We start from the raw sequence: 27,754 nt of genomic DNA, 5'->3' as shown, positions 1-27,754 counted from the left end.
ATTTGCATTTAGTACTTTCAAAAAAACAACTATAATAAGTAAAAATCTGCCTAGGCAATACTGTGTATTTAGCGGTTATTTAAATTAGACCAAACTCCTAAAGCGGGGTGTGTGTGTTTTCTCCACAGTGTCTGAGAGCCATGCTGAAGCTGATGTCTGAGTGCTGGGCCCACAACCCCGCCTCGCGCCTCACCATCTTACGAGTCAAGAAGACCTTGGCCAAAATGGTGGAATCGCAGGACATCAAGATTTGATCCTTTTCCCCCCTACATACTCAACACAGCCTGACCTAGAGACAGAACTCCCCAGTGTGTCCTAATGCTGAATGTGTCACCTCTGTTCAGTTGGCAGGGGAGGAGGAACAGGGTATGGGAGAAAAAGGACCCTGTTGTCACAGGGCCTTGGGCATAGGGCCTTAACCTCCATGAGTCTCTATCACCACAACGGACAGATGCTGCTGCCAGAGGTTCTTTCCCTTATTCCCTCCCTGGCCAGAGGAGTTCTTGGTCAACGTGCTGCATTGAATGCTTTCTGTGAAAGTCAAAACATGACATTGTGTGTGGAGGGGGATGGCATTTTCCTGCTCACATGTTGATGGGCAGAAAGGAATATGATGGAGGAACCTTTGAGCCTCACTTCAAACCAAGACACTGCCCTCGCAAGCGTCACCTGCCAATTATGTTCAATTTTTGCCTGTAAACGTTTTATGCCAACATTTTTTCTCTTCAGGACAGTCTTCTCCTGCCATATTAAAATGTCTCTCGACTCTTAAGTAGATTAATTACGAAATACAAAATAAGGTACTATAATTATATGTGAATTTAATATGTAAATATATTGTATCGATAGATGCCGTGCCTACTCAAAAAAAAAAGAACATGCTGCAATGGTATTCACGTCCAGTGGTCTTCAAACGGGACCTGCTTCAAGAGCTACGAGCAATCCAGACAACCAAGGACGTTGTAAGAGGGGATAACTGACTTGCCTTAAATCAACTTGTCACTGTGCTTCCTAYAACAAACCTCAACTCAGTAACTTGTCAAAAAAAATCTATGATCTGACACACAAAAAAGACGTCTGGTTAAAAAAACATATTTAATGCAAAATTGTATTCAAATGACATTTGTGAATAGGGAGTTTGTGTCCCATCATCTCTCTATGCTTACCTCTTCTTCATATGTGTTATCTTGTGTATGTTCTGTATGTCTTCTGGGAGGAAAGTTCAGAATACAAAAATGGCATATTTTGGCCCTCATGAAGCCTATGCAAAGGTGTGCAGCTTAGAGGGCACACATCAATTAGGCCTTTCTAAAAACGATTAATCTGACATTTCTGCTGTCCCCACGCCCCACTGATTCTTGTCCACATTCATGGATCTAAGATGAACCCCCCCCGCTCTTCTCTTGCTTTTCATTCCATTTTGAGTTGCAGATATATATATATATATTCATTAAGTGGCCAACTTTCATATTGCCAAACATCATGTGAGCTCAGCCGTTGAACTGTACCATTGACTATGATGGTTGCATTGTGCCGTAATGGTTTGTCATCGGGCTCACAAGAAGTCCACATTAGTTCAGAAAATATGCAGTATTTTACTAACTTAAAGTACAATTATATAGCTTACTCAATGCTATGGTAAATGGCATATTTATTTTAACTAAATGTTATTTTTAGCACGTCAGAGCTGTAATGCCATTGCAGTTTGTTGATCCATCAAGCTTCCTCAGGTTTGTGTGACAGAATTACAGTCAAGTACAGAGGGATCATACAGTAGATGCAACACTGAAGTGAAACCACTTCCGCTTGCTTTGGGACACATGCAAATATATACATATTTGCAGGTTTCCTCAGTGATGTTATCTGCGGGCCAGTGCAGAGGGTAGAGCAAGCCCATGGGACACATGCAAATATATACATATTTGCAGGTTTCCTCAGTGATGTTATCTGCGGGCCAGTGCAGAGGGTAGAGCAAGCCCATGTATGACAATTTCCCACAAGAGGAACTGCATTTCTACATTTAGAACTTCATACAGGTATGAAATGAAAACAAATAATATCCTTGGCTGAACCACTTGTCCTCAACTCTTGACCGTTTGTTTGCCCGTGTAATGATGATGAGGAAGCGTTGTCACAGATCGTGCCCTTTGTTAACCGTCTTGCGTAGGATCCAAGTCTTGGCCAGTGTATTCTTAACTTTTTCTTCCAAGTCCCTGCTCCTATTGTGTCTGCCTCTTATCTATCCAATGTTTGCTTTAGCTTCCCTTGTGTCCATACAAATTAAGAAAAAATATCTTCTAGTGCTTGTGGGTTTGCGCACATGTTAAGTGTGCATGTCCGCTGAAATCACGTGCAACCTAGTGTGTCAGGACAGTTTCTTTGTGAATTAAGCTAACAGTACATATGGTAGATATTTAAGAAATATTTCACCCGAGCAGTAAATAGTGTTTTCCTCTTTGTAATATGCAAGAAAACCATATAGAATAATCTCTAATATGTACATCTTTAATGTGTTTTTTTTATACAGCATCTGGTTAAAAGGTGCCTTTTTTGAGTTTACCAAGGAAAGAAAACGATTCTGTTTCTGTACACAACCTGTCCAATGTATCAATTTTAAAGTAAATAACCTTATTTTAGTACACAACTTTGTGGTTTGGTTTTGGGTTATTGTTTTATTTCCTTCCAATTAACTGTTGGTTTGACTGGAGAATGAGGCTAAAACCAGTAAAGGTGTCTAGCACTGCCGTCTGCTGGAGGAGAAAGGTACGGCATATTGATGTACTGTAATAAGAGTTTAAATCTCTCGTCAATATGGAGCCCGTGTCTTATAAAAAAGGGTCTGTTTCTCTACCTGAGGCCTTATACATGTACAGTACCATGAAAAAGTATTGGCCCCTTTCTGTTCTAATTTAGCATATTTTTGATACTGAATTATATCMGATCTTAGACCATAACCTAATAGATAAAGGGAACCTGCGTTTACAAATAACAATATATACTTATTTTATTTTATTGAAATTACGCAATACCCAATTCCCCTGTGTGGGAAAAAGTCATTTCCCCCTTACACTGAGTAACTGGTTGTGACACCTTTAGCGGCAATGACTGCAACCAAACGCTTCCAGCTGTTGATCGCTGTGGAGGAATTTTGGAGGAATTTTGCCCCACTTTTGCATGCAGTACGGCTTTAACTCAGCGGCATTTGTGGGTTTTCAAGCATGAACTGCTCGTTTCAAGTCCTGCCACAACATCTTATTTGGGATTAGGTCTGGACCCATGTCATCAAAAAAGTTTACCAAAAGGCATCTGGAAGCACCTAGATGATCATCAAGACTCTTGGAAGAATGTTCTATGGACAGATGATTCAAAAGTTTAACTTTTTGGACGACATAGGTTTTCGCCAGGCATAATGGGACCCAACACTGCATTCTACAGTAAGAACCTCATACCAACGGTCAAGCATGGTGGTGGTAGTGTGATGGTTTGGGGATGCTTTTCTGCTTCAGGACCTGGACGACTTGCCTTAGAGCAGAATTCATGGTTCCTTCTATTGTCAGAGAATACTACAGGAGAATGTCAGGCCATCTGTCTGTGAGCTGAAGCTGAAGTGCAGCAAGATAATGATCCAAAACACAATTAAGTCTACATGAATGTCTAAAAAGCAACACATTTGAAGTTTTGGAATGGCCTAGTCAAAGTCCAGACCTAATCCCATGTGAGATGTTGTGGCAGGACTTGCAACGAGCAGTTCATGCTTGAAAACCCACAAATGTCGCCGAGTTACAGTAGTTCTGAATGCAAATGGAACAAAATTCCTCCACAGCGACGTGAGAGACTGATCAGCAACTACAGGAAGCGTTTGGTTGGAGTCATTGCTGCTGAAGGTGGCACAACCAGTTACTCAGTGTACGGAGGAATTTGGGTACTGCATAACTTTGTTTATTAAAATATGTATCATTTTGTTCCCTCAGGTTCCCTTTATCTATTAGGTTTTGGTTGAAGATCTGATAACATTCAGTATCTAAAATATGTAAAGTAGAGAATTAGAAAGGGGGCAAATGCTTTCTCACGGCACTGTATTAGAAATGTTGCAGTCATAAAGCACTGAAAGCCCTGTATTCTGCCCTACCGAGCAAAAAGGCAGTAACTGCTCATAGCGTGGAACTGAGAAAAATAAATTTTATTTACCTTGGTTTCACAGTAACTTTATGCAGTTACTGCTAACATGACCCCCATTTTCTCCAAAACACAATACGAGGCAGGATACTTGTCCACGTGATTAAGCATGTATTTGGATATAGCAAAAATGAGAATTTTGGACCAAATGAGCAGTTACTACCTTTTTGCTTGGTAGGGCAGCGTTGTGGTAGCATGGAGGGGAGTGTGATATCTTAAAGAAGCCCACCTTTATATTCTGAAAGCCAGAGTTTCTATAAAATATTGTTTTATGGTCTAGAATGTTCCTGTTTCCCTTATAACTACCTAGAATAACTTCAGGGAAGTTGCGTTGCAATGCTCAAAATGGTATACTATATGACAAATGTTTTATACTCCCTGAACCTTCTACATACTCCCCCTCCCAATATCAATGTAAGAGATTGAAACGCAGGTGGCATAGTAGCTGTCAGTCTAGTGATTGATTGCTCTCAGGCCAACATCTCTCCTCTGACTATACAGAGCAGCCCCGGCATCCTCAGGTGGTCTGATAGAGCAGAAGCCCAGCGAAGGCGTTGTCTTTGGGGTCATCGGTCACCAGAGTCCCCTCATACAGTTCAAGCCGGAGCTCCTCTCCCTGCTGCAGCTGTAGGAGACACACACGGGTGACGGGACCATACGATGCCATCTTGTCCTGATGCAGAGTGGCAGCCAGCTCCCTGTTCTCTCTCCTCAGCCCAGACAGCGAGGGGCCAGGTTCAAAGTTCAGCGTCAGCGCGAAGAGGTAGATTCCTGCCAAAGGTGCTTGGAACATCCCAGTGTGAGTTGAGTACATCTGGCCCAGGTTTAGCGATGTGTCCTCAAACACCAGGAGGCTGCTGTCACTTGGTCTGCTGCGCTGTATGCTTCTGGCCAGAAACATAAGGGTACTGTCCCCCAGCTTGGATAGCACTGAAAGAGAAGAGACAGGAAATGGTCAGCTGTTATCTGCTAACTGTTCATGGGCGGTATCAAAAATCGGGAAAATAAATATTGGTCGCATACACATATTTAGCAGATGTTATTGCCGGTGTAGCAAAATGCGTTTAACCCATAGACACTCGCTATACTTCTGCTTAGACCACTTATAAGCCTGAACTAAAACATTTTTGGTTCACCAGGGGGCAGTCTTGTGTTGATTCTCTGTCATGCTAAGCGACTCCCTGTTTTAACCCATTGCGAGCGCTGACTTGAGGGTGTTTCACATGTATAGATCAGAGTTTAAAGTGAACTTCCAGTCTTAGTGGATGTTAGAAGTGTAGCCCAGCTTGATTGAGAGATAGATATGACAGTGTTTTTGTCTTTCATAGATTGATGCCTACCTGATGTATCCCTCCTGCTGCGAAGGTTATCTCTCTTTCCAATATGGTCTTTGATTCCCTCTTTGTTGTTATTGCGCTTCCTCTGTCTCTTCCCCTCCTTCCTCTTCATCAGGGCCCACAGCTGGTCCAAGTCCAGGGTGCTTTCTGAGTCGGCCAGTCCCTCTGAGTTACTGAAGACGTTCTTGAAGAGACTCAAATGATTCTCTAAACTCCTCCTCAGCCAGGCCACCTCTGCCTGCAGTTTGGCGCTAACTTTGGTGTTGTTGCAGCTGGCAGTACAAGGCCTGTACTCCAGCCTGTGGACCTTCTCCCCCAGCTCCTTCACTGCTTTCTCAAGGCTCCACAGGTCACTGTCAGAGTAGTCTTGCCGGTCCTCAGAGGCTGCTGAGACCACGAGGTGGTCACTCCTCTGGTCTCCACTCCTCCTCTTCAGGCCGCGGGAGGCCAAGTCTACCAGCACAGAGGGCTCGTCTGAGGCCAGGAACTCTTCTGCCCGGGTGGCCTCCAGCAGGGAGGTGAGACTGATGTTCTGGCCCCTGATCTGTTCCTGCATGTGGCGGAGCCTCTCCTGCAGTGCAGGGATGGAGTGGGCCTCCTGGTTGCTTAGGGGCCAGTCCATAAACCCCATCACCTCCTCTCCCAGGAGCATCTCCAGCACGTCGGTGTGGCGCATGGCATCGTTCAAAAGAGAAAAGAAGGAGCTGGAGAGGTGACGCATCTCACCCGCCAACCACTCGTCTCTCTCCCGCAGACTGAGCACGTCACTCTGGATGCCCAGAAAGGAGGCCAGCAGCTGGGTCACGTTGTGGTGGAGAGTCCTGCTCTTCTCTTGCTCAAAGGCCAGGGAGGCCTTGACGTGATCCAACCCCTGGTAGATGTCCTCCACAGAGGGACTCCAGCGCTCCGACCCAGCATCGGGACTCCCATCCAGGGCCAGCCGGTTGTCGTTGGCCAGCTCTGTGACGTTGGTCAGTCCCTGCTCCAAGCGGGAGATGGTGGCGGTGAATGCCTTGCAGTCACAGTCTCTGGCAGAGCTGACGTTCTTGTAGAACTGTGTGTACAGGTAGTCCATGTCAGTCTCCATCTCCTGCAGCTGCTCCGAGTGGATGGTCAGGTTGTTGGCCAGTTCATTGACGCGGTTCAGCACGGCTACTTTAGCCGCTTCCACCTCCAGGCCCGTCTCCATGAACTGGATCTGGCTGTTCCTCCACGTTTGGGCAATGTTTTCCTCAAGGCCTCGGAAGCCCCTCTTCAGGTCCAGGACGTTGTCATTGGCTATCTCCAAGTCTTCAACCAGGGCATTCACCCTCACTGTGTTGTTGACCACCTTGTTGTCCAGACGAGCGATAGACTCCCACACTGCCGAGTCCTCTGGAAAGTGCTGGGCCTGAGTGGTCTCTCTCCTGTCCCCTGGGCTGGTCAGGTCCCTCTGGAGCTCTTCACTCAGATGCTCCTGCTCGAGCTTCATGTCTGACAGGGTGGCATTCAGGGACTCGAGATTAACCTACCCGGGAAACATATGAAAGGCATGAAGAACATTCTCACTTAATGCCCATACAAAGTCTAAAAGTGTATGATACTAACACCGAAGTGAGAAACTAAGTCTCAAAGTTATGAATTATTAAGTAGTTTCATCACCATGTCATGAGGGATTCACTGACCTGTAACGTCTTGTCGTTGTGTTTGATCTTGGCGTCGATGTCTTTCTTGAAGTTGGTGATGTTATAGTGCAGCATGGCATGCTGGGAGTGTAGCCTATCCGCCATCTCCGCTCTCTGTCTCTCCAGTTCCCTCCTCACCTCCTTGATGTCCTGGAAACTCTGCTCCAGCTTAGCCTCAAAGGCCTCAGGACCCTCTCCGGCACCTGCACCCCGCAGGGCCTCCTCCTTTACCTCCCACGTAGAGCTCCGGAGCTGGGCCACATCCTGGGACAGACCCCCGACCTCCAAGGTCAGGCGCTCCAAGGTGTGGTTGAAGCCATCCAACACGGGCTGGAGCTGGGACATCAGCAGGGCCATCATGTGGGGCAGAGGGATGGGAGACAGGGAGTCTGCGTAGGGCTGTAGAGTGACAGCCTCCACCTCACTCCTGATTGGGTCTGAGAGACAAACCAGGATGTCAGTGCATAATATTTACTCACGTCAATCGGTATAAGGATTCAGAACAAGACTCAGTTTCAGTTTTAGACATATCGACTCTACATTTGTAAATCATAACAGTGCACAAGGCTGAGATGACGCCACAACTGTACACCGACCAATGTGTATAGGAGCATAGCAAGGCTCCTTTTCAAAACCTTTTAGAATGTATTCTCTTGTAAAAACTATTCATTCATATCAGTTGYGCCATTAGTTCTCAGGAACAGTTATGAGATCCTTTAGTTCCAAGAAATCTACAATTACATTTTTTTTTTTGCTGATGAAGCCAAAGTAAAATGCCAAGTTGCCAAAAATAGCAATGTTCTGTGTTATTCCTATTTCCTGACCAATATTTTGGCATTTAATTTCCCCTATGTATTGGTCCTGGCTGGACCTCTTTGTTTACAAGAAAGCAGAGTGATATAATGTTGGATGGGTTTGTTTCGTGGCAGTGTTAGTGCACCCCCGAGACGGCCCTAATGGAAGCAGTTCCTTTTAGAGTTATAAGATACAGGCTGCAGGGATTCTTACATTCCTCCTAGAAATTGTGTGGGGGTGTGTGTGTGTTTGGTTTTACTATCCTTGACCAGAAGTCCTCTCAAGAATAGTAAATCAAAATTCAGACAAGTGGGAACATTTTGCCAGTCCTCACAAGGAAAAAGGGCTATTTTAGACTTAGAGGTTACGTTTATAATTAAGGTTAGGGAAAATAGGATTTTGAATAGGAATAAATGGTTTGGTCCCCACAACGATAGTAAAACAAGCATGTGCATGTGTGCGTGCATACTCGTCTGCGTGAGTGCATATGTGACATTGAATTCCCCCACCCACATATACAGTGCTTTCGGAAAGTATTCAGACCCCTTGACTTTTTTCACATTTTGTTACGTTACAGCCTTGTTCTAAAATGGATAAAACATATATATATAATCCTTAGCCATGGATGTATCCCAAAGTTGCCTCTTCACTGCTGATGTTGAGACTGGTGTTTTGCGGGTACTATTTAATGAAGCTGCCAGTTGAGGACTTGTGAGGCGTATGTTTCTCAAACTAGACACTCTAATGTACTTGTCCTCTTGCTCAGTTGTGCACCAGGGCCTCCCACTCTTACTATTCTGGTTAGAGCCAGTTTGCCCTGTTCTGTGAAGGGAGTAGTACAGCACTTTGTACGAGATCTTCAGTTTCTTGGCAATTTCTCGCATGGAATAGCCTTAATTTCTCAGAACAAGAATAGACTGACGAGTTTCAGAAGAAAGTTCTTGGCTTCTGGCCATTTTGAGCCTGTAATCAAACCCACAAATGCTGATGCTCCAGATACTCAACTAGTCTAAAGAAGGACGGTTTTATTGCTGCTTTAATCAGCACAACAATTTATCAACATTTGTGGGTTCGATTACAGGCTCACAATGGCCAGAAACAAAGAACATTCTTCTGAAACTCGTTTAGCCTTAATTTCTCAGAACAAGAATAGACAAACGAGTTTCAGAAGAATGTTCTTTGTTTCTGGCCATTGTGAGCCTGTAATCGAACCCACAAATGCTGATAAATTGTTGTGCTGATTAAAGCAGCAATAAAACCGTCCTTCTTTAGACTAGTTGAGTATCTGGAGCATCAGCATTTGTGGGTTCGATTACAGGCTCAAAATGGCCAGAAGCAAAGAACTTTCTTCTGAAACTCGTCAGTCTATTCTTGTTCTGAGAAATTAAGGCTATTGTGGTAACATAATTGCAAAAGGGTTTTCTAATCAATTAACCTTTTAAAATGATAAACTTTGATTAGCTAACACAACGTGCCATTGGAACACAGGAGTGATAGTTGCTGGTAACGGGCCCCTATGTAGATATTCCATAAGAAAATCAGCCGTTTCCAGCTACAATAGTCAGTTACAACATTAACAATGTCTACACTGTATTTCTGATCAATTTGATGTTATTTTAATGGACAGAAAAATGTACTTTTCTTTCAAAAACATGGACATTTCTAAGTGACCCCAACCCAAACTTTTGTAGTGTATGTGTGTGTATATATATATATATATCTTATTATTTATTTATATATATATATATATATATATATATATATATATATATATATATATATATATATATATATATATATATAATATATATATTACCATATTTTTATATTGCTAAGTCCTCCTGAGGATCTGCCTTTTTACTGAAGTGCTTGGAAATGACCGACAACACAGCTCTTAGCTCCTCTGTAGATGCCTACTGGACAACTTTTATTTGTATGCTTTTAAATCTTTTTAATCAATTTTTATCTTATTAACACTTTGTTCTAGCTAGCTATTTGTGTAGGTAACTATCAAGTAACACAATGATGATATATATATATATATATATATTATATATATATATATATATATACACACACACACACATTATTTGGGGGGGGGGGGGGGTTTATGGAGGAGGGAGCGAAAGAGACCTGACTCAAACTTAAATGTCCACCGTACAGCAGAGCGCGTATCAAACTCCAACCCCCACAACTGAATAGATAATGCATATCGTGAGCACACTGCTTACAAAACAGAGCTGAGAGCTTTCCATGCAGAATGGGGCCCAAATAGGCTATAAATATCTCAGTTTTTCTGATCATTTATATCAATAATGCAATGAAAAATCTTTATTTTTTTAATCCTTGCAGTTTTTACGATTCCACTGCCAGGGGGTGCTGCTGCACCTCCAGCACCCATACATCCCGAGGCTATGTCACCATGTGTGGCTAGAATATGAGACCTCACACTACGGTATGTTAGGCCCTTAAGTCACCATCCTATTGTGGATTACATCATCTGTAACAATGTATTGGGGGGGGGGGGGCATTTTTTCCAGAAGGAAGAGAGGATTTCCTGGAAGGAAGCTAATGAAGGGGGTGGGAGGACACTAAGCAGGCGTTTGTGCCCCCCCCCCCCCCGGTCAAGCCTTCCTCCGGTCAACTGTGGATTATTTACTGCACTAGTCTAAAGCCTGTCAATTCTCTCAGGGGATGTGGTTGAGACAGGCAATTGACCAGACGGTAGGGCATAAATAAGACCTGGGAGTGTAAACATGCCAAACAGGAGCTTAGAGAAAAGATTTTGCTACTGTCTGAAAGTTCTGTTGATTTTCATAGTTGTTTTGTATTGACATTGAATGGCCCATTCCTTGCAGGTTTGTTATTGTCTATGAGATAGTGGGTGAACATGTTTTTGCATGTCTCAAAGAGGTTGACAGATGGTGTTAGGGGTGTTGCCAATGACGACCGTGCCTCCTTTTCATGGCCCTGGTTTTGGCAGTGGTGAAAACGTTCTACCTCCTAAAGCACAGTCACAATCCTGGTCTTGGAGGTCCTAACATAACTTGTTTTAATCAGGCTTCCTAACATTTCCCTAACTTTTGCCCAGTGTGGTTATCATGATTTTAGTACAGTAATGGTGATTCTAGGGTCCCAACTTACCTCCATTATCGAAATCCTGCAGGCGGTGGTTGGGGTATGGGTGCGGGTGGTGGGGGTGGTCATCGCCATGGTGAGGGATGTGCTCCTGGGCCTGTCGAGGGTATGAGGGGGGCTCTCGGGAATCTGTGTGTGTGTCGTTGTTGTTGTCAGCCTCTGAGGGATGGCTCTCGTACAGAGGATTCTCAGACACCTGGAAGTCATTCTGCTCCCACTCAGGACGGTGGGGGAGTCGAGACTGAGCGCCTAGACAGATAACAGACCGATGGATCGAATTGTAGGAGGGGGGATTTCAACCATGGCTTTTATCAAGGTAAATATGTTTAACCACACTTTGTCCTTGTTTCTCCAGTGGCACATTGTTGTATCTATTGACGTGAACTGTGATCACAGCACTTGGATTGTGGTTATATGATTCCTCTTGGACTGGCACAGTGCCACAGAGCAGTAGCTATGTCAGTGGGCAGACAACTCTCCCCTGACCCTGAGAACCATAGCCTTAGGTTTGCTCTCTGTCCCCCACTTCTGACCCCACTCCAGCCAACCCTGTGGGTGTGCTTGATTAGTGTGTGTAATACAATAGCTATTCGACTCCAGTGGTGGTAAAGAATTCAATATGTGAGCCCTCTACGGTTTAGGAAGCGCTCTCAATAAGGGACGTGGAGGGACTGAGAGCGGCCCACCTGACAACGAGGGACTTTACGTCTTTGTTACCTAAAACTGGCCCAAAAGTGCAGAGGGTTCTTTTTAGGTGCCTAGTGTCTCAGGCTTCTGACTGTTTACAGTCTTTCTTTCTCTCATGCCTGCAAATGTGTTTGTGTACTGGTGTGTTTGGGCTCATAGCTACACACGAGAGACATAGTTGGAGGGCTTAGGGCAGGCTGGGATGGGGTCAACACCCCCTTTTAAGGCCTTGCTCGATGTCCTGAGAACGGTTCACAAACCCTTTCCTCCCTCCCCCGGGAAGTGACGAACATCCCACAGCCTGCTATAGCATTTACCCAAACACTCGCTCTCCTGGCCACTGGCGTTTCCTCAGTTTATTCAGTTTGAGTCAGAGAGGACGTCACGGGGCATTTGATCGAGGGCAGCTTACCCAGTCACCCCCCCCCCCTCCCTCCCTCTGATGAGCAGACCTCTACCNCTCCCTCCCTCTGATGAGCAGACCTCTACCTGTGTGGTGAGGCTCAGTGTCTCCTGGATGTGGTCGTCCTGCCATTGTGGGGTCTGCAGAGTCAGATATATGGCCATCAGCTACTGGGGAAGGGAGATAGAGGAAGAGAGCAGGAGCACGGAGAGAGGATGTTACTTTTATTGGTTCCACAGGTTTTGTAAACACATTAATTTCCCAGCCGGTTCCTCTCGCGGAGTTAAGGGCCATTTCACACACAGGAAATCTACTTGAGATAACAAGAGCCAAACTCTGCAAGTAATAAAGGAGACAATTTAGAGTAGGCCTGTGGAGGCATATTGCACCATAAGGTTACTTCTTGTACCATGTGTGTATCAGTTGTGTGTAGCTCTGTATCAGTACCCGTTTCCTCGCAGTTCTCCCCTCCATGTCCCGTGCAGCACCTCCACAACAAGGCGGTGAAGATCTTCTGGTTTAATCTGTACACTGGCCGGGTAGAGAGCTTGTACCTAAACACACATAAAAACACACAAACCAAAAACATTGGATTACACCTGATTACAACTCCTATTTGCCATATCTTTAATATGAGTCTTTTGAAAAGTATTTGTCCACAAACCTGGAGAGAAGCTTAAGTGATTCCACTACCCAACAATGGTAAAGCTCCCTTACTTGCTCTAATATCCGACCAATCAGCTTGCTGCCAGTTCTCGGTAAACTTATTGAACAAATTTTGTTTGAGTCCCACTAAATGCAACAAAGTTTAACTTTGGGGGGGATTCTAAAGAATGCAAATTTAATCATTCTCCTATTTGTTTAAAATTCAATTTGTACTGCTACAGTGGTACATTTTWAAATAAAAGCTTATTCCAAATTAAACGTACACCCCCACCTCTGTGTCATGGTTTTAAACAAGCTATTCCATATGGCTGCACAGTTATTGGGCTGCACTTGTCATCCTGGGAAAGTCCCATATCTCAGCCCTTTTTCAGGTGTGCCAACTTTTTTTCTACAAGAAAGGTCATTTTGTAAGCAAGAAACATCAGTTAATTCAGGCTACAAGAGTGTCAGTGAATGTCATTACACTTTTTGGTGCTTTGTAACAGATCTCTTTTTCCATTCATCAAATGGCGTCAGTGCACGGTTTGGATGCTGGATTTATTTTGGAGTGGACGGACAGAAAACCTGACTGGTTGTGTTCATGCCCCCCCCCCCCCCCCCTTAAAAGAGAACTATTATTACCGTTACATGGCGTCTTTACTATTAGGCCCATAAAAAAAGTGTGCACCATAGGAGGTCCCTTGAAAATAACTGAGACACCCCTGAATGTGACAGCATAACTCACATTCTGACTAAAAGCATTGTATTTGGTACAAACCATTCCCTAACTACTAGACCTCAGCTGAATCTGGTAATGAATGATGTGGCTATTGAGCAAGTAGAGGAAAATAAACTTCTTGGTGTTCCCGTACACTGTAAATGATCATGGTCAAGGCATTTTGATTCTATCCTTGTGAAGAGGAGGGGTCTATCTGTGATGGTGCATTTTTAACACCACGTTCAAGCAAACAAGTCCTGCAGGCTCTGGTTCTACCACATCTATGGCCCAGTTATATGGTCAAGAGCTGCAAAGAAGGAGCTCGGAAAAGCTGCAGCTGGTGTCCACAACGGAGCAGCACATCTTGGGCTTCACTGGTAACAGAAGGTCAATATCAACAAGATGTATGCCAGTCTCTCGTGGCTCAAAGTAGAGGAAAAATGTACTTCTTGTTTTTATGAGAAAAATGAGAAAAATGACTGTGTTAAAGATCCCAAATTGTCTGTATAATTAAATAACATACAGCTCGGACAGACATGCTTAACCCCACCATACATGACACCAGCGGTCTCTTCATAGTCCCCGAATCCAAAACAAATTTAAGGAAATGCACAGTATTATACAGAGCCATGTTTACATGGAACTCTCTTCCATCTCATCAAATTACTCAAGCAAACAGCAAAATGTGCTTAAAAAAATCAACAAATAAAACACCTCACGGCACAACGCCTCTCTCCTATCTGACCTAAATAAGGTGTATGTGTATGTAAACTGATACACAGGTAACTGCCAAAATAATGGAAACGCTTAAGTAAATGAGGGCTACAAAGTATATTGAAAGCAGGTGTTTCCACACAGGTGTGGTTCCTAAGTTAATTAAGCAATTAACATCCCATTGTGCTATAAAAATGCTGGGCAGGCCATTATTTTGGCTACCATGGCTACGCCCCCATGGGATGACAATGCCCACAACCACAGGGCACGAGTGGTCACTGAATGGTTTGTTGAGCATGAAAATGATGTAAACCATATGCCATGACCATCTCAGTCACCAGATCTCAATCCAATTGAACTCTTCAAAAAAGAAAAGAGGACCAAGGCACTCTTCATATAATTAATTAAAATGCCTTTATTTGTACGGCATGTCAAATGGAAACAAAGATTAATAACTGACGCGTTTTCGCTGCATGGCTTTCATCAGGGAGTACAAAGATATGATAATACAATGTCCTCTTTTGAACAGTGTTTTACAATCAACCCTGATTTGAGGAGGACAGGCTTATGGAATTAAAAGGACGACACATAGTAAGCAATAATTTACTTATTAAAAAGTGAAACATTATCAAAATGCAAATCAAGGCTAGAAGCATCATAACCCCTAGAAAAGTTGGTCTAACCTTGAATATGACTAGGCAAAGTGGTAAGAATAGGAGAGCCATCTATTTTATAGTACACTAGATCAAACATGGACCACAGCCGTCTAAACATACCTGAGGGCAATAGAGCAATATGTCCACTAGATGACAGCAAAGGAACCTCTCACGACCCAACAGGAAAAGTGAGACATCCATATCTTTATTTAAACCAGGGTATTTAGTGGCCTATAGTTTGTAAATCCAAAAACTGTCTCTTTGGTTTAGCTGTTTAAGATGGTCCCCTTTTCTAATTGAGGTCGGAATATGATCAATACCCAATTTAATCCAATTGAACTCTTATTGGAGATTCTTGAGTGGTGCCTGAGACGGCGTTTTCCAACACCATCAACAGGATGGTAAGTTGGTGGTTGAAGATATCCCTCTAGTGGTGTGGGGGCTGTGCTTTGGCAAAGTGGGTGGGGTTATATCCTTCCTGTTTGGCCCTGTCCTGGGGTATCATCGGATGGGGCCACAGTGTCTCCTGACCCCTCCTGTCTCAGCCTCCAGTATTTATGCTGCAGTAGTTTATGTGTCGGGGGGCTAGGGTCAGTTTGTTATATCTGGAGTACTTCTCCTGTCTTATCCGGTGTCCTGTGTGAATTTAAGTATGCTCTCTCTTTCTCTCTCTCGGAGGACCTGAGCCCTAGGACCATGCCTCAGGACTACCTGGCATGATGACTCCTTGCTGTCCCCAGTCCACCTGGCTGTGCTGATGCTCCAGTTTCAACTGTTCTGCCTGCGGCTATGGAACCCTGACCTGTTCACCGGACATGCTACCTGTCCCAGACCTGCTGTTTTCAACTCTCTAGAGACAGCAGGAGCGGTAGAGATACTCTTAATGATCGGCTATGAAAAGCCAACTGACATTTACTCCTGAGGTGCTGAGGTGCTGACTTGCTGCACCCTCGACAACTACTGTGATTATTATTATTTGACCATGCTGGTCATTTTTGAACATTTGAACATCTTGGCCATGTTCTGTTATAATCTCCACCTGGCACAGCCAGAAGAGGACTGGCCACCCCTCATAGCCTGGTTCCTCTCTAGGTTTCTTCCTAGGTTTTGGCCTTTCTAGGGAGTTTTTCCTAGCCATCGTGCTTCTACACCTGCATTGCTTGCTGTTTGGGGTTTTAGGCTGGGTTTCTGTACAGCACTTTGAGATATCAGCTGATGTAAGAAGGGCTATATAAATATATTTGATTTGATTTGATCAACAAAATACTAAATAATGGAATACACCGGATAGCGGCAGTACAATGTGTTGTTTTACAGGGTCAGCCATAGTACTATGGCGCCCCTGGAGCAAATTAGGGTTAAGTGCCTTGCTCAAGAGCACATTGACAGAGTTTTCACCTTGTCATGTTGTCGCATCCCTCCAATAGAGTTCCAGATTGTTGTAGAATCTACGCCAAGGGCGGATTGAAGTTATTCTGGCTCGTGGTGGCCCAACGCCCTATTAGGATACTTTATGTTGGCGTTTCCTTTATTTTGGCAGTTACCTGTATGTACTGTATGTATGATGATACTACTGAATCTAGGCCAATAGTATAGGTCTGTTTTTTTATAGCTTTATGTCAGTACAGGACCTTCTTCTTATTTTGCATGTACATACCTCTGTTCTTGTCTATTAATATTCTGTATTGTGTCATATTTTATGCTTTGTGTGGACCCCAGGAAGAGTAGCTGCTGCAATAGCAACAGCTAACTGGGATCCTAATGAAAGAACTAAATAAAACTAAAAAAATACCATTTACTGAAGTAAATGTGGTGTGCGTGCTGCTAGTCTTGAAGTATTTATGGTAGGGAAATAATAGTAGTAGTGGTAATGGTACTTGCGGCAGTAGTAATGTCAGTGGTAGTAATAGGGTTTTCATATGATATGTGTTAGTAACAGTCAGAGGCTTCATGCCCATAGGGGGCAAGTGCCCCCTGAGATTTAATTTTAAAAAATCTGTCAGCGGTGTTTTGCGGAGTGAGCATACTCACTGGACCAGGCAAAGAGTAAGCCCCCCTATTCTCCCTAGTAAGTGGTTCCTTCCAAGGTGCACCACACACAGCGTTTGATTTGACTTTACCTGCCGGTGATGGGCAGTACTCGCAGGAGTAGACCCAGCGTCAGGATAAAGTGACTAAGGGGCAGTTGAAACTGGCGAGGGGGCACAATTTTTGGGGGTTATTGCATTGGAATTATATTGAGGTCTGCTCATATAATTACGCTATATCACAATAAACATAAAGTTCAAATGGTGAGACTCTGAGATCATTGAGTGCTTTTGAAGTGACAGGTAGACTACAGGTTTCACACCAATCTACGCTGCACTGTATCAGCACAATGGACAGCACCCTGCAGCTAGGCTGTTTTGGTAATGAGTATAGGCCACAAGATAGATCGGGTAATTCACCTCTTACAAACAGCCTATGTAAATGCAGCCGTACACACAGCTGTCTTACCAAAATAATGCAAACTAAATGCTGAAAGTAGGAGCCTAGTTATTCATGCATGCAAACAAAACTACTGAATAGAAGTTTGGCTTTGAATACCGACATAACTGTGAATGCGTGCAAATGAATGTGAACAGAACAAAACAGTGGTACCAAGTACACAAAATATCAGGTCAATAAAGTCATGACACAATCTATATTTAGGCTAGTTACATTAACAGTAAACAAACGCAGAAAACAAAAAGCGAATGGAGAGCCAAATAACCAAAACATATATAGTCTTCGACAGTGAGATGAAGCCATGCACAGCTGTCTTGCCAARTAAATAGGCCTATGGAAGGTGAGGTCCTTCATTATTTTCCATAGYCCTCGTTGTTTATCCATTTTTATACAACGGATAATCAACACCCCCATAATGACAAAAATGTGTTAAATTTTTGCACATTTCAAATATTTTTGTTTATTAAATATTACATTTACATAAGTATTCAGACCCTTTACTCAGTACTTTGTTGAAGCACCTTTGGCAGTGATTACAGCCTCAAGTCTTCTTGGGTATGCTGCTACAAGCTTGGCACACCTGTATTTGGGAAGTTTCTCCCATTCTTCTCTGCAGATCCTCTCAAGCTCTAGCAGGTTGGATGGGGAGCGTTACTGCACAGCTATTTTCAGGTCTCTCCAGAGATTTTCGATCGGGTTCAAGTCCGGGCTCTGGCTGGGCCACTCAAGGACATTCAGAGACATGTCCCGAAGCCACTCCTGCGTTGTCTTGGCTGTGTGCTTAGGGTCATTGTCTTGTTGGAAGGTGAACCTTCGCCCCAGTCTGAGGTCCTGAGTGCTCTAGAGCAGGTTTTCATCAAGGATCTCTCTGTACTTTGCTCAGTTCATCTTTCCCTCGATCCTGACTAGTCTCCCAGTCCCTGCCCCTGAAAAAACATCCCCACGGCATGATGCTGCCACCACCATGCTTCACCGTAGGGACTCGGGAGGCTATATCTTCAATTTAAACCTACTAGAAAGTGTGTGCCCTCAGGCCTAGAGGGAAGCAAAAGTCATTCCACTACCCAAGAATAGTAAAGCCCCCTTTACTGGCTCAAATAGCCAACCAATCAGCCTGTTACCAACCCTTAGTAAACTTTTGGGAAAAAATGGTGTTTGACCAGATACAATGCTATTTTACAGTAAACAAATTGAAAACACCCTTTCAGCACGCTTAAAGGGAAGGACATTCAACAAGCACTTACACAAAGGACTGACGCTAAAAATACTGTGGGGCTGTTTTGTTAGACTTCAATGCGGCTTTTGACATTATCGATCATAGTCTACTGCTGGAAAAATGTGTTATGGCTTTACACCCCCTATTGTGGATAAAGAGTTACCTGTCCAACAGGACACAGAGTGTGTTCTTTAATGGAAGCCTCTCCAGGTAGAGAGATCCAGGTAGAAATCCAGGTAGAATCAGGAATTTCCCAGGCATGCTGTCTAGGCCCCTTACTTTTTTCAATCTTTACTAACAACATGCCACTGGCGTTAAGTAAAGCCAGKGTGTCTATGTATGCGGTTGAMTCAACAYTATACACGTYAGCTACTAAAGCAACTGAAATAACTGCAACACTTAACAAARAGCTGCAGTTAGTTTCAGAGTGGGTGGCAAGGAATACGTTAGTCTTACATATTTCAAAAACTAAAAGCATTGTATTTGGGGAAAATCATTCACTAAACCCTAAACCTCAGCTAAATCTTGTAATAAAGAATGTGGACATTGAACAAGTTGAGGTGACTAAACTGCTTGGAGTAACCCTGGATTGTAAACTGTCATGGTCAAAACGTACATTATTTATACAACAGTAGCTAAAATGGGGAGAGGTCTGTCCGTAATAAAGCGCTGCTCTGCCTTCTTAACAGCATTATCAACAAGGAAGGTCCTACAGGCCCTAGTTTTGTCACACCTGGACTACTGTTCAGTCGTGTGGTCAGGTGCCACAAAGAGGGACTTTGGAAATGTGCAATTGGCTCAGAACAGGGCATAATAGCTGGCCCTTGGATGTACACAGAGAGCTAACATTAATAATATGCATGTCAATCTCTCCTGGCTCAAAGTGGAGGAGAGATTGACTTCATCACAACATGTGAGAGGTATTGACATGTTGAATGCACTGAGCTGTCTATTTGAAATACTAGCACACAGCTTGGACACCCATGCAAACCCCACAAGACATGCCACCAAAGGTCTCTTCACAATCCCCAAGTCCAGAACAGACTATGGGAGGTGCACAGTACTACATAGGAAGGGGTCTGAATACTTTCCGAATGCACTGTAGGTAAATKAGCTTTTAGTTTTCTTGTACCTTATATGTGGAACAAGTTTCGAAATGTTCTTAAATGTGATGTTCTGGTGCCTCTAGGGAAATTCAGAAAGCTGATTGAGGACCTTATTACTGATGAATGAATGTGTGTGTATGTTATGACCGTGTTTTGCATTTTGTATTCATATTTTGATGTTTCTTTTCTGTCATTTCTGTCATTCAGGGCTCATCTGTAAAAGAGGCCTTGCTCTCAGTATGACTCCTTGACGAAATAAAGTTGAAATWAAACACACAAAAATTAACAAGATGTGTGTGGGCGATTGGAGAATCTGAGTGTGCATCATGCAATCTGTAATATAATGCATTGTACTGTTAGTATGTGGTTTGAGTTGACGTTTGAATGCACAGTGGGATGAACTCACATGACAAGCTGGCAGTCAGGTGTGCCGTTGGGACAGGGGCTCTGAGACTTGATGGTGTATTCCTCTGTGCCACAGGAGACAGCCGTGGTGACAATGCGGCGGTGCACGAATGCACACCAGTTCCTGAAAGAGAGAGAGACACACACAGCGCCATTCCTTTGATACTGTGCAATCTCTGTGTGTAATGACACCGGAAACTGGGAGACCGTTGAGATAATCTATGGAGAGATATTACATCCTCTAGGGGCACGGCGCTGCTGCCAGACCCTGTTCGTTTGTTTATAGTTATATCGCTCAACTTTGTTTTGTTTAGTCTACGTCCAAGTGCGTCGCAAGTTTGAAAGTGGATTGTACATGGCTGTGACCCTGTTCATCCTGATTGCTGTAATATTCAAAAAACTTCACCATTACTAACGGAGATTGTATGGAGTCAGTGAGTAAAACAACCACCATCACCTACACCCGTTGATAACCTACACCCGTGAGAATCTGCTCTCTTTCCAAGATAAAGCTCACACCCTCGAAAGCACCATTGCCTTACCTGATTGTGGTTCTACAAAGTCAAAAACGGAAACTAAGAAGAAGCGAGGCTCAAGCGGTGGTGTCAGGAACAGACTACGGAGGCGGGGAAGCCGTCACCCGCTCCCAGTGATCACCATGTCAAATGTGCGGTCACTAAATAATAAACTGGATGAGTTAGCGGGCCAAGGCTAAATTTGAAGGCGACTTTGGGAGAAGCAAGCAGGACAACTTTGATGTGAACAGTGATGGATACACTGTCATTAGAGCAGATGGAGACAAAACAACATCACATAAATCAATAGCTGGCGGCTGTGTATCGTTGTAGTTAATACTTGGGCCACACAGTGTAATGTGATTGAACAAGTGTTCACCAGAGACTATGAGATGCTCATTATATCATTCAGGCCATTCTATCTACCACGCGAGTTTGGACAGATTACCATTATTCTGGTACAGTACCAGTCAAAAGTTTGGACACACCTACTCATTCAAGGGTTTTTCTTTATTTTTTTACTATTTTATACATTGTAGAATAACAGTGAAGACATCAAAACTATGAAATAACACATGGAATCATGTAGTAACCAAAAAAGTGTTAAACAAATCCAAATATATTTTATACTTGAGATTCTTCAAAGTAGCCACCCTTTGCCTTGATGACAGCTTTGCACACTCCTGGCATCGTTGGCGACCTCCTCCCACCTTCTACACCCTCAGTTCAAAAGGCTTCCCTCTGGCCGGCGCTTTAGCATGCCCATGGCCAAGACGAAGGTGTTGGACTACTAAATGCAATGTCAATTGTATTGGTATATGTACTTATCTATCTATTTTAACAGTGCAGTTGGGGAAGCTGTCAGTTGTGAGTGAATGTATCAATGTCCTGTTTTTAGTGTATGCAGTATGCTGAACTGACTGTTTTATAGGTGTGATGTGAGAATGTGTGTGTATGTCATTCTTTTAATGTAAGGTGTTGCCAAAGAAAAACTTCCATCCTGGATGGACAATAGAGTTTTATTCTATGCTATTATAGGTTTCTGGGGTGAAGGTCTGTCTTCCTCCTGTGCTTACAGTACTCTCTCCCTCAACTACTGCTGCTGTCTCACAGTTTGCTTGTTTGCAATTCTGTGGTTTTCCTTCCTGTTTCTACAGGTCAGGGCTACAAACATAGCATCCGGCACTGACCACTGGACTTCCCATAATCTAAGTCTTTTTGATTTATTTTTCACAGGGCCAAAAATAAAATCCATTCAGCAGCATCTGCCTTTTCATCCAACCTTATTTGGRTGTTGTTGGACTCTTGAAGAACGTATCGTTTTGGTGGCCTACATTTCTTTTGACGTTTTTATCCCTTTTCTATTYTACAATTGCTTTTTATATTTTACAGTCTCCCTCCTGACCCCTATCTACCCTTCATTACTATATAATGGGTCTTTTACTGCCAGCTTCAGTGCCCAGGCCTGGCATGGTGAGTCACCCGCCTGGCTCCTCGAGGGTAGTGATGAAAGAATGATCCCCTGCTTCCAACTCTGCCATCTAGATGTGTATAAGAGACAGCTCGAGGGTAGTGATGAAAGAATGATCCCCTGCTTCCAACTCTGCCTTCTCAGCACGTAGCAACTACTGACTGGGCCAAGACATCATCTATGGGCTGGCTTTCTTGTCAGGACCTTCACACTGCTGTCTGCATATATCTAATCAGAGAAATTGTATTCACTTTTATTTACCRGCAGATTTGATTTCAATGAATTCCACAGGTATTCATTTATCTCAGTTTCTGGAGAATTATGCCTTCTTGTTCCATTTGGCCCCCATGACCTTCATTTGCTACAGCGGCTCTCCCCTTCTGACCCTCCCTAACCAGCACAAACCTGCACAGATTTGCTAACCTGCTTCAGACCCAGACTGTCCAAACAACCCATTAGAGAAGGTATAGGATAGCCAGGGGTCAGTCTACAACACTGCAGGGGTCATCTCGCCCCTGACACCAGGTGAGACAGGTGCAGAGGGGGATGAATTTAACTGCTCCTGGGTGGCCCTGTCTCGACCAGTCTGTTTGAGACAAACCTCACGCCCCTCTGTCCCATCAACGGGGGACAGAGTTGACTAAACACCAGGCGAGCAGGTCTGGCCTGGGGCCCCTCAAACTGACATGTGGTAGAGTGTGACATGTCAGATCTGTAGTTTGGTGTTTTTTCTGGCTTACCTTGCTGAACCTGTGAGGCGAGGCAAAGTGGCTGCTATGTTTTGCCAAACCACTCCCTTCCACTGTGGTCTGTAGCATTGCATGGAGGCTGAATTTGTTCAAGGGTTAATTAACTCTGCGTGTTTGTGTGTTTGAGTAGGAGTGTTTTCCCCGAACAGGACAATCTTTATCTGATCTGGCTCACCCATTCAAGCTTAAGAGGAACTTTAAGACGTATGTACGTACAGTATCCCCCCCCCCCCCCCCAGGGCGTCAGTCATGAATCAAGCCGTGGGACTCACAGGACCATGTATTGGACAATTCTCAACATGAGTGTGTCATTGGCTCTCTAATCCACCACTTCTGTGTCCAGGCCAGACCAAACAAAGAGCTTTGACGTTCCAGGGGTGCAGCTGCAGAGGAGTGGAGAGGATTAAACCAAAATACTTCATCTGTTTCCAAGGCAACAAGCAAGTGGCTGCATCGTTGTGGCCCTGACATTGGAGTGTTTGCGAAGTCCTTCGTGTATTGTACAGACACATATACCGCTGCGGTTCGTTTTGAGACTTACTTTACACTGCAGAGACAGAGAACGTGTAGAAACGATGACAGTTGACTTCTACAAGATGTTTCACCTTTTCTCTCACTCTGATCCAAGACTGTCTTTCTCTTGGCCCAGTAAGCTACAACCCCCTTTAGGAGGGGAACTCCTGCTGGATAAAGAGTGGGGAGGAGGGGTGTCACAACCCAGCACTAAGTTTATATTTCATAAACTGAGAGAACAAGGTCTCCTGAACCCCCTAACAGCCTCCAGCTCTACCACGGCGTTCACCCTTACACAGACTAAACAGTGCCACAACAAACAAGCTCGTCTAACAAGTTTTCAGTACATGACGATCGCCATTCCAAAGCAAATAAGAAAGCAAATGCAAGAAGAGAATGTGTCCCTTCCCATACAAAAACAAAGGACATTTTGAGTAATATCCTCGTTCAACAGGACTGAATGGAAACTCAGAGAGTGGAATGCCTGGTGAATTGACTAGAGGTGAATTGACTGATACTTTAAGATTGTTTTGGCCTCTAGTGTGTCACAAACAGTGTTCTACGCTTGATCTCATCTTTGATATTTCACAATAGATCAATAATATTAAACTTTTACAATGTGAGAACATTGAGGTCTGCTCTTTCTGCTCTCCCAAGGTAAATGTGCACTCACTTTCTGGCTGAGAAGAAGGCGGATACTAGATTCTTACCAGCCACCAGCAGTGGCAATGTGCTTTCACATTCTAGGAATTAGGGTTCCCACCGACTGCTTGCAAAGTTGAACTTTTTCATTGGAAATTCAAATTTGTCAATGTGAATTTCAATTTGTCAACGTCCAATATCTGTCCCTTCCATGCTCAACCCCACCACTGTGCCACTAGCTTGGCAGGTCTGAGTCAGAGCTGCCCGGTGTCGCTTCCTCCTGGTCTGCTGTGAAATCATGAAGGGCCATCTCTGGGAGAGCACAATAGCTGTGGTCGTACCTCCTGTAGGCCTCAACTCCCAGAACATCACCCCTCTTTGGCTCCGACCAGGAAGGAAGCATCTGATGCTCTCACGCAGCGCTAACCTACTCCATCCTGAGACACTCCACCACACAGTATACACACACACACACACACACACACACACACACATACACTGCAAATCCATTGGACAAACCTTCATACAGCTCTGTCATACAGCTTTGGTGGTGAGTTTCTCTATTATGGTGATATGATACTAAGACTGTGTTCACACAGCGACACTGTCCTCTCCCACAGTCTATTCGTGGCGTTCTGGGTGGTTGATTAGGCCTCTGGGTTGGAGGAGCTGAGGTTTCCAAAAAGGGCTAACTAAGCTAAGAGGCTCTGTAGTCTTTGTTGAAGAGTCATGTCATTTAACTAAATCCTAGATGTTTTATAGTACCAATAACAYCAGACCAGAGACTCCTTTCGCAAGATAAATGAAGAACTAATATTAACAGAAGATCTACAATGTTATTTTGGCTGGGTTTCAAAGCCAGGACTCCTCTTTTGCTTGTTTCTTATACAGTACAGCTGGCCTGGATAACACTATCCCCTTTATGCTGCACTAGTGGCCATTATTATGATTTTTTATTTTGCTTTCAAGAAAAGCCATGTTGTGTCGGAGAGTGTTCAAAGTGTTTAAATTCTGCAGAGGACCCTGACTGCTGCAGATGATGTTGATTCAGAAACGAAAAGAGAAAATAACCAGATGGGTATGGGGGTCCTGTTAGCCATTGAGTCGCCATGGACTCTGAAACCCGACTGTACACAAAAGACCTTTGTGCCAATGCCAGTGGCTGAGCGGCGAGACCGAGAACACTGGGAATCAAAGCTGATTCCTTTGGGACATGTTTTAGAGAGATGTGAGAGCATAGCAGCAACAAGCAGAACGGTCTTTTCCACACATCCATTCCGGACACACAGCCATTGSCTGCGTTGGTGATGGGTCGGGAATGACCTTTTTCCGAGTGGTCCGGGACACTGAGGGATGGAAAGGGAGCGGATGTTTCCGCTCTTGAAGCTGGAGCTGGTACATGTAATCAGTACAGTCACCAGTACAGTCATCAGTACAGCCTCCGAGCCCCACGATGGACCCCAGCAGGAGGATCAGGCTTTAGACATGGGCTGCACTTTCATGTCTTGATTTCATTATTTGAGCTTTTCTTACTATTGTGTTGATTTTAATGAGAGTGCTTGATGAAAAACATTTGCGAAAAGTATAGTTGTCGTTAAAAGACCGTTAATTATGTCTACGGAGCTTTGCCATTAGCGATGACGTTACAGATGTAACATCCATCCCGAACTAGAATGAGCTGTGTTGCATTTAAACATTGGAGCAGAATTGATGAAAACAGCTTAAGCAGTAAACTACCCCTCCTTCATACTTCCTGTTTTCATGGGTTCTTGTAATGAGTTGTTTAGCCTGTTGTCTGGCTCTGCTCCTCTTTGCTTCTGCATAGTTCTGTTCTGTTTGCTAGCTAGATTGTAGTAGTCCACACAGGTCTACAGTTCACTCCCTCGCTGTCTGTGGCCTTTCAGAGCTCCCCATGCGTACCAAAGACCCAATGGCTCACGTCAGCCGTGAACCATCTTTTCCAACGCCCCTCGTATATCCACATTCCTCACCCATCACCTGGGTTCTAACACATGCATTTTGGGGGCCTAGCAGTGAGCAGAATGAAACAGTCTCGGACTCAGCAGTGAAGCGCACTGTCTGCACCACAGGAGGGAATTATCCTAGCACTGTAGCACACACATACGCGCCCACACATCATCTAGACCCTGAGCACTCACCCAAGCAGTATACTCACCAAAACAACAGGAGCTGTTGTTACTGGGGAGGAAAACATGACAATAACACTAAACTGAAAACCATTCAGCACTAAAATAAATGGAGATATCTGACCGTTAAATCAGTGTTATTCCTATGCTAAAGGTATTCAGACACTCTTGGCGAACAAATAGAAGTTTGTAAAAACAAAAATATATATTTAACGGTTTAGAAGAAGAAGAGACGTTTCGTCCGTATTGGTCATCCTTGGGTGGCTGAATACCTCTCACATATCCACTCTGTTCGTCTATTAATACATCTTCGTTGGACTGCAAGTTTATCGACAGTTTACTTTTCCTTTGCACAGTCAGTGCTCTTCATATGTCAGAGGTATTCAGTCATTGAAATTTCTCGATTTTGTTTTATTATTGTTAACAACCAATGTGTTTACAGACGTCAAGGCCGAAGCACATTGATAAAAAAAAAAAGTACAATGAAGAGGAAGGACTGTATGCATACCTCTCACATATCCAGTCGAACCATGAACCTTGGTTGAGTTGAGAGTTTGCAAAAGACAGTTCACTTTTTCTGTTGCAGAGTAAGAGTTATTCACACATAGGGTGAACCTCTCACTGACACCCCCAGCCTCCTCCAGCACAAGAGGATCCAATCAAACCTGGCCCTCAGAGCTATCACAGGCTACACGCTCGCCGGCCCAAACCTGACCACCTCCATTACAGTAATGGTGACACATAAGAAAAATAAGGTCTTCTTTGAACGATGTCGTTATTAAGTAAACGTTTAAATAGCTGTTCTTAAGGAGGGCTAATCGCTAGCTGTTTGAGCTAGCTCCTCGGGGAGCACATTATCAGCGGATCAGGCTAGCTGCGCTGCAATTTAGGGTGTAATGTATGTATCCGGTTTAGAATAATGACATGTCCAGTAACCCAGCTCTGGAGCAAAGATCAGGCTCCGCCGGCAGCTTGGGCTCTGAGCACAAACTGCAGGAAAGCTACAGCTCTCATATGGCTTTCTATGCAATTAAGATGAATTGTTATTGATTAGGCTCGGGTAAGGAAAACCATGTGCCTACTTTTGACACTTTGGTGAGGTGGGACTGGAGAGAGGACATTAACAAGAAGCCCAGCCAAACCAAGGCAGGAGGGCACATGTAGAAGTTTACTAAAACACTTCACCTTGGATTAGTTCACCCCATCAGCTCAAGCGTCATGCTGATTGTAGCAATGAGACAATATCGAAATTGAGGAGAAAAGGGGGGGGAAATTCCCAAAATAAATTAAAAAGACATATTTCTGGAGCACTGCATATACAACGGGAGTCGGAAGTTTACATACACTTAGGTTGGAGTCATTAAAATGTAGTTTTTCAACCACTCCACAAATTTCTTGTTAACAAACTATAGTTTTGACCAGAGGTGTGGACACATGACTTGGACTCGAGTCACGAATATGATGACTTGCAACTCGACTTTGACTTTAACACCAATGACTTGTGACTTGACTTGGACTTGAGCCTTATGACTCGACCTGACTTGATACCCTCCCCAAGCCCAAAATATTA

General features: G+C 44.0%; 1 protein-coding gene and 1 pseudogene across 2 annotated transcripts in view; one reads left to right on the top strand and one right to left on the bottom strand.

Annotated features, from left to right (window-relative positions):
- The window catches only part of LOC112081274 (bone morphogenetic protein receptor type-1A-like), a 50,986-nt pseudogene extending 48,342 nt beyond the window's left edge, over nucleotides 1-2,644 (top strand).
- LOC111978646 (multimerin-2) overlaps nucleotides 1,082-27,754 on the bottom strand; it is a 33,426-nt gene continuing 6,753 nt past the window's right edge. Inside the window, exons 2-8 of one of the 2 annotated variants that reach the window (XM_024008837.2) lie at nucleotides 20,149-20,271; nucleotides 12,648-12,754; nucleotides 12,287-12,370; nucleotides 11,117-11,359; nucleotides 7,178-7,614; nucleotides 5,517-7,020; nucleotides 1,082-5,106 (exon numbers count right to left, since the gene is read on the bottom strand). In XM_024008837.2, coding sequence (XP_023864605.1) covers nucleotides 4,694-5,106; nucleotides 5,517-7,020; nucleotides 7,178-7,614; nucleotides 11,117-11,359; nucleotides 12,287-12,370; nucleotides 12,648-12,754; nucleotides 20,149-20,271 — 2,911 coding nt within the window. In that variant the 3' untranslated portion in view covers nucleotides 1,082-4,693. The remainder of the gene's footprint in view (nucleotides 5,107-5,516; nucleotides 7,021-7,177; nucleotides 7,615-11,116; nucleotides 11,360-12,286; nucleotides 12,371-12,647; nucleotides 12,755-20,148; nucleotides 20,272-27,754) is intronic. The other variant, XM_024008838.2, reaches the window with a different exon arrangement.

The sequence above is a fragment of the Salvelinus sp. IW2-2015 genome, linkage group LG18, assembly GCF_002910315.2.
Source record: "Salvelinus sp. IW2-2015 linkage group LG18, ASM291031v2, whole genome shotgun sequence".
Classification (NCBI taxonomy): Eukaryota; Metazoa; Chordata; class Actinopteri; order Salmoniformes; family Salmonidae; genus Salvelinus; species Salvelinus sp. IW2-2015.
This window is presented reverse-complemented; position numbering and strand designations above follow the sequence as displayed.